Source organism: Arachis duranensis, chromosome 3 (assembly GCF_000817695.3).
Source record: "Arachis duranensis cultivar V14167 chromosome 3, aradu.V14167.gnm2.J7QH, whole genome shotgun sequence".
NCBI lineage: Eukaryota > Viridiplantae > Streptophyta > Magnoliopsida > Fabales > Fabaceae > Arachis > Arachis duranensis.
In genome coordinates, this window is record NC_029774.3 from 68,160,143 (window position 1) to 68,166,171 (window position 6,029).

A 6,029-nucleotide genomic window follows, 5' to 3' on the forward strand; every position below is an offset into this window, starting at 1 on the left:
TAAAATTTTATTCAATCAAAGGTTATGTTTTATGTAAGGTGAACTTGTTCTATCTAGGGTCATGAAATAGACAATGTTTACTTGTTTTCGTTAAAGGCAAGTTTTTTATTTTTTGTTATCATGATAGTAATAACTGACATTATAACAATTAGTCTAAAATTTGCACGATGCACATAAAAAAAATTTATAGTAGAAATTTAAAAATGTCATATTATTTATAAATTAATTAAATAATATATAAAAAAATAATAAATTTAAAATATTGTACAAAGTATTAATTTTGTGATTTGTATATCATTTAATATATTTATTCGAATAGAAAAAAAATATGAAGTGAAATATTATGTATTTAAAGAAAAAAGAAATAGGTATTTAATATTATAATCATATAAAGTTACAAATTCATTTTTTATTTTTTTATATTATATGTAATTAACCGGCTTATTAATCTTCTTATGTGGTGTTTGTTTTACTTTTTTTATTTTTGCTTCCTATTGAAGTTGTTTGTTTATTCTTCCTCTCATATGTTTTTGTATAAATGAAAATTTTCTAAAATATTGACTTGTTTGAGTTTTGTACTATCTTTTGTATTTTACCTTTGTATATAAATTTTTCATTTGAAGATATCTCCTGGATTTTTTTATATTTTTTTCTTTTGTAGTGTCTTGATTAATATGCGATTTTTGTCTAAAAATATTAGTATTTGTATTAGTTTTTATATTTTTTTTTAAAATAGAAACTTTATTTAAATAAACACTATAAATGATATTTTGAATAAGAGAACTTTTTTAGTATTATCTATTTTATTTATCAAAATAAAATACCGGATCTTTAGAATTACATAATAAATATAAGAATAGTAGCATATCTTTTTATTTTGTAAAAAGATTAAAAATATTTCAAATAAAAACAAAAGGATTAAAAGATAATTTAATTAGATAAAATGTACTAATTAGCCACTTAAACCGACGTGGGATAATATTAAAAAACTAAAAAATCAACAATGCATTTAGAGACTACAAAAGAAAACGACAGACGTCCTGGCGCAGCTTGACGATTGTCGACCATCATAGATTTGAGCATGAAATAGAACTGTCAAACACGCATCAAGAGAACCAGGATGAGAGTTTTGAACAGAATTTTGAACATGCAGCTGCGGTGGAGAAAAGGTGTGCGACAACAAAAAGGTGGTAGTTGAATCACCATAATAACCAACAGCGAGAAGAAAGAGATGGAGACATCGAACGGAGATAGCAACATAAGAGGTTGGTAATGTCCGACTTGGAGACGTTGACAAAGTCGTGGACTGCACCGGCGGTGGTTTAGGGACTACGAAGATCTGAGTGCCTTTCTCAAAGTTTATTATTCTAATATACAGATTATAATGACTAAAAAAATATACATTATATAATTAATTAGTTATCTATTATGCATGAAACAATAAAATAAGAGTAATACATTAAATCAGTTTTTTAAATTTTTTGGTCGAAAAGTTTAATCTTTAATAAATTTAATTATTAAATTAGTTATTAAATTTTTATTTTGTTAGACAAATTAATTTTTACTTTAAGTTTTACTAAAAAGTTAGATAAATTAATCTCAATTGTTATTTGATAAAAAATAAACATCTTTATAGGCCAATAATCTAATATAAGGATTATCTTTTTAACAAAATCAAATTTTAAAAAATAATTTGATAATTAAAATTTATTAAAAATTAAAATATTTCACAAAAAAATTCTTTAAATATCAATATGGTTATTACTCATATATAATTGGCACTAATTTATTAGTTTGAATGAACTTGATTTTGTAGAATTGATTTTAGGTATAAGTGAATTTAGAGTAATATGATTTATGTTTGACAATTTTATATCAAAATTGATTTTGATAAAATAAATATTATTTAGATAATGTTAGTTAAAATTACTTTTAGGTAAATAATTACTAAAAAAGACATGACATTAACCTGCATATATAAGAATGTTCCACCAAATATGTTATCTTTTCAAGCATGTTTAACATTTTTAATATGTTTTTTAGTATTTTTTTTATCAATAAAGCTCTACATCTAAGTCATTTAGTCAACCAAGTCCAACTAAATTGCTATAACCTAATTCAGCTCTACCCGCCATAATCTCTAACAACCTTTTGACTTAACGCGCGACTATATATAACTGCCTTTTCTATGCAGATTTCATTTTTTTTTCAAAAATTTTCTCGTTTTCTGCGTTCTCTTCCTTCTCTGTGTTCTCTTCCTTCACAATAAATGGTCGTTGATCTGATTTGAAGATTTGGATCAATTTTTTTTTTTAAATCAAGCTATGAAATCAGGTTTGAACAGGTATTTCGTTTTCAAAGACAATGACTAATGCAAGTTCAGACTATCAATTGAACCATGGCGAATTAGATTATTGTTTTGAAACAAATCAAGTGAATGAATTTTAGTTCGAACCTCATTAATGTAGTTCGTTAGTAGTTGATGCTGGTGTAGTTTTGTCTACGAGTTGAATAATTTCGTTTTTCTTTGTAAAAATCAATATTCATGGTTAAAGGTTTGAATTTGAATGGAATGATGGAGTTTTGAAATATTTTTTGAGATGAATCTATTTATGTTACGTTTAATGGTAGTTTCTGTACATTTTGAAACACAATTTGGTGTAATATAGAATTGTTTTTGATGTTGTGCTTATAAGTTTTTACGGTATTTTTTGTCCGTTTGTCCCAAAGATTAAGACGAATTTGAACACACTTGAAAAAGAAGTTGCCGCTGCTTTTTCTTCTCCTCTTTTTTCTCATTTTTCTCTTTCATCATCGTGATTGTTATCATCGTTATTTTCTTTTTATATGTATAACAGTTCAAATTCATAATGCACCGAAACTTCTTAATGATGACATAAACAAACTCAATTTAAAACAAGTTCAGACTACAAATACATCTTATTTAAATTTATAATGCACCGCAATTATTTAGTGATATCTTATGTTAGGTGATCGGTATTTCTTTTTTATTTTTTCTTTCATTTAAATTAACACTAGCCAATAATTCATCATGTATATATTACATAATTAAAGAATTATACATAAAGTTTATTTTAAATATAAGTAATTTTAATTTTTATATATTAAAAATATAAAATTATATAGAAAAAATTAAGAGAATTAAAATCATGGACTAGTTAGTTTTATATAGTTACTAATAAGAATATATATGATACTACTTAGCAATGATCTAAAAATAAAACTCGTTTTTTTATTAATGAAAAAATTTTCATTATATTATTTCTCTTTTTTGCTTTAACTTGTGTATATAGAAGAAATTAAATAAAGTTAAATAGGATGTCATCTTTAAAAAAATCTTTTGCACTTAATTTTTTATTCCAAATAAATAGCATCGCCTATTAAGGGGTTGTAATATGATTTTGTGGCGGTTCTAATGAACCGCTGGCACAACCGCCACAAATCAAGTTGACGATTTTGCGGCGGTTGCAAAACCGCTGCTATTTTGGTAGTGGATTTAAAAAAAATATGCGGCGGTTTTGAAACCGCTGCAAATTTATGTGGGTTTTTTAAAAAAATTGCAACGGTTTCAAACCACCGCAATTTCATACACAAGCTTTAAAAAAACTAGCCAACTACTTCATCTGTGGTCAACAGCACAATGAACTTAATAGGTTTTCCAGGCTTTTTATCATTGTAAAATTCATATTGTTGACAAACCTGTCACAACACACACTAAATCAAGATAGATTACAAATATACTGGCATTGTAGCACTACTGATTCATTATTTCGATCCAACATAATCTAAACATGAAAAGATTATATGAAGTCACCTCCAAGTCCCAAGAAGATGAAAGTGAATCAACAACTGCAGGACATTTCCCACCCAACTCCAAAGTCACAGGAGTCAAATGCTTGGCTGCTGCTGACATCACAATCTTTCCCACACGTGCACTTCCTATATAGTATTAGTGTTGTTTTACATTCACAAAACCATATGAAGAAGAGTGTAGTGATTTGTGTTTTGTGTAGTAGTGTACTTGTGAAGAAGATTTTGTCCCATTTTTGCTGGAGAAGCTGCTGAGATTCATAGGGTCCACCTTGTACAACCTTAATGGCTTTGTTGTCCAAGAAATTGGGAAGTCCAAGGGCAAGTATGGAAGAACATGCTGGTGATAACTCTGAAGGCTTTAAGACCACTGTGTTTCCAGCTGCTACTACTCCTATTAGTAGCTCCAAAGATAAACCTGTCATTAATTAAATTGTAACTCTCTCTATTAATTTGCTATACAAATACTTGATCAACATAAGGAAAATGGTTCAAAAAGCATGACTCACCAAAGGGAAAATTCCAAGATGAAATAATGAGGACTACGCCCAGAGGTTCAGGAACAATATCTGCACTACTAAGCAGTGCTATTTGTGGCAATTTAGCCTATCAAAAAACAAATTTGAATCCATTAGGCTTGAATGCTTATCTTTGAAATTAAAAAAAATGGAATTAGGAAAATTGGCACTGATCTCACCTTTTTGCCTAATATCCAATATTTTAAGTTACTCAATGCAAAATTCAAGGACTTCATCAAAGTTCTTATCTGCTTAAAAGGGCCAATTCGTTAATTAGCAATTAGAACTGAAAAATAGTTTTTTTTAATGTTACTATTATTACTACTCAATGCATGCATAATGCATGAATTTATAAGAAAGCTTAAATTAGGAAGGAACTATAGTGATTAAAGATTAAACTAATAGAAAGGCAATAATAATAATGTCAAATATTTTCATTAAACTTAGAAGTGGTAAATAGTATATATGATGACACACTTTTTTGAACAGAAACAAACCATTTTCAAGTGTAATTATAAACAAATTAAATAAAGGCATAACCTCATCTCTAAAAGTTTCAACTTGATGCTTTCCTAAGTCGAGCATTAAGGCCTTCAAAATATCTTCTTCTTTTTCAATGAGGAAACGACGCAACCCTTTGAGTTGTGATTCTCTCCATGACACTTTCTTTGTCTCTCCACTCCCATAATACTCCTTCATATCATTCATTTCTTTCTCAAAAGTCTCCCTTGTTTATTTGTGATGATCCCTCTGCTTACACCTCTAGTAGTATTTATATTTGTTATGACTTGTGATTTGTGCACTATTTTGTCAACTTAAAAAAATTGGATAACTCTTACCACTAATTAAAGCGAGGGACCCAAGCAGCATTGAGGTTTTGAAAGAGCCAAATTAGAAGGCATGCCTTTTGGAGAAACTCAAAGCCATCATTGTGTGGCTGGTACAATATACCAAATGCCAAGAATGTCACACGGTGGGCCACAACTAGGAGAATGTAAATAACATTCTTAATGAATCAATTTATAATATTGAATCGATCTAAGATCTTAGTAAAAGAAAAATAGTTTCAGGTAACATATATTAAGCAAACAAGTGGTATGTATGTTTTTAATAGTTAAAATAAATAGCACATAAAGAATTTGTATTTGTATTTTTTTCCCTCTCGGAATCATAGTTTGAACTGCCACGACAATTTTATTTCATGTCCATCATGAATATTTATCATTCAACTATCATAGAGCATCATTATGAAAATAGTTAAATAGCAGGACATTCAAGTGCATGCTTTTTCTAAAACCAATATAAATTTTTTTGTAATGCAGAAAATTAAAATCATAATGGTGTTTTAATTTGAGAAAAAAGACACACGCACGCACTTAGCTTCTACCGTTCAATAAATCATACCGTTCAATAAATCATGAAACACTTTGAGATTAAAGTAATGATACACAAATTTGAAGAAATAAAATTGGAACAATAATGTCAATATTGTCTTCTAGTATAGAAAGCTAGATTGCTTAGTACTTTCTGCATATCTATATTTATGTATTGGTGGTGAAATTCGAAGACATATAATAATGATGGGGTGTTCTCAGATTACACAGCACATAAAAGAATAAGTTTTGAAAAACTAGCATAAAACTTTGTTTTGTTTTTACCTTATTCTGTCATTTGGTCTAA

The 6,029-nt window shown here is 27.9% G+C and overlaps 1 protein-coding gene across 1 annotated transcript; it reads right to left on the reverse strand.

The window, feature by feature from the left end:
* Positions 1 to 3,627: 3,627 nt before the first annotated feature.
* LOC107479501 (aldehyde dehydrogenase family 3 member F1) lies at positions 3,628 to 5,102 on the reverse strand. Its single transcript, XM_052258328.1, has 6 exons — positions 4,890 to 5,102; positions 4,529 to 4,597; positions 4,341 to 4,437; positions 4,043 to 4,249; positions 3,836 to 3,960; positions 3,628 to 3,720 (listed from the first exon to the last, which is right to left on the reverse strand). Exons 1-6 carry the CDS (start codon positions 5,055 to 5,057, stop codon positions 3,628 to 3,630), a joined length of 759 nt encoding a protein of 252 aa, XP_052114288.1. The 5' UTR covers positions 5,058 to 5,102.
* Positions 5,103 to 6,029: the final 927 nt, after the last annotated feature.

Coding starts and splice junctions, on each gene's coding strand:
- LOC107479501 (XM_052258328.1), bottom strand. CDS start 5,057: ATGAATGATATGAAGGAGTATTATGGGAGTGGAGAGACAAAGAAAGTG. Junction 4,250..4,340: donor ATCTTGGAATTTTCCCTTTG/GTGAGTCATGCT, acceptor AATTAATGACAG/GTTTATCTTTGGAGCTACTA. Junction 3,961..4,042: donor GGACAAAATCTTCTTCACAA/GTACACTACTAC, acceptor AATACTATATAG/GAAGTGCACGTGTGGGAAAG.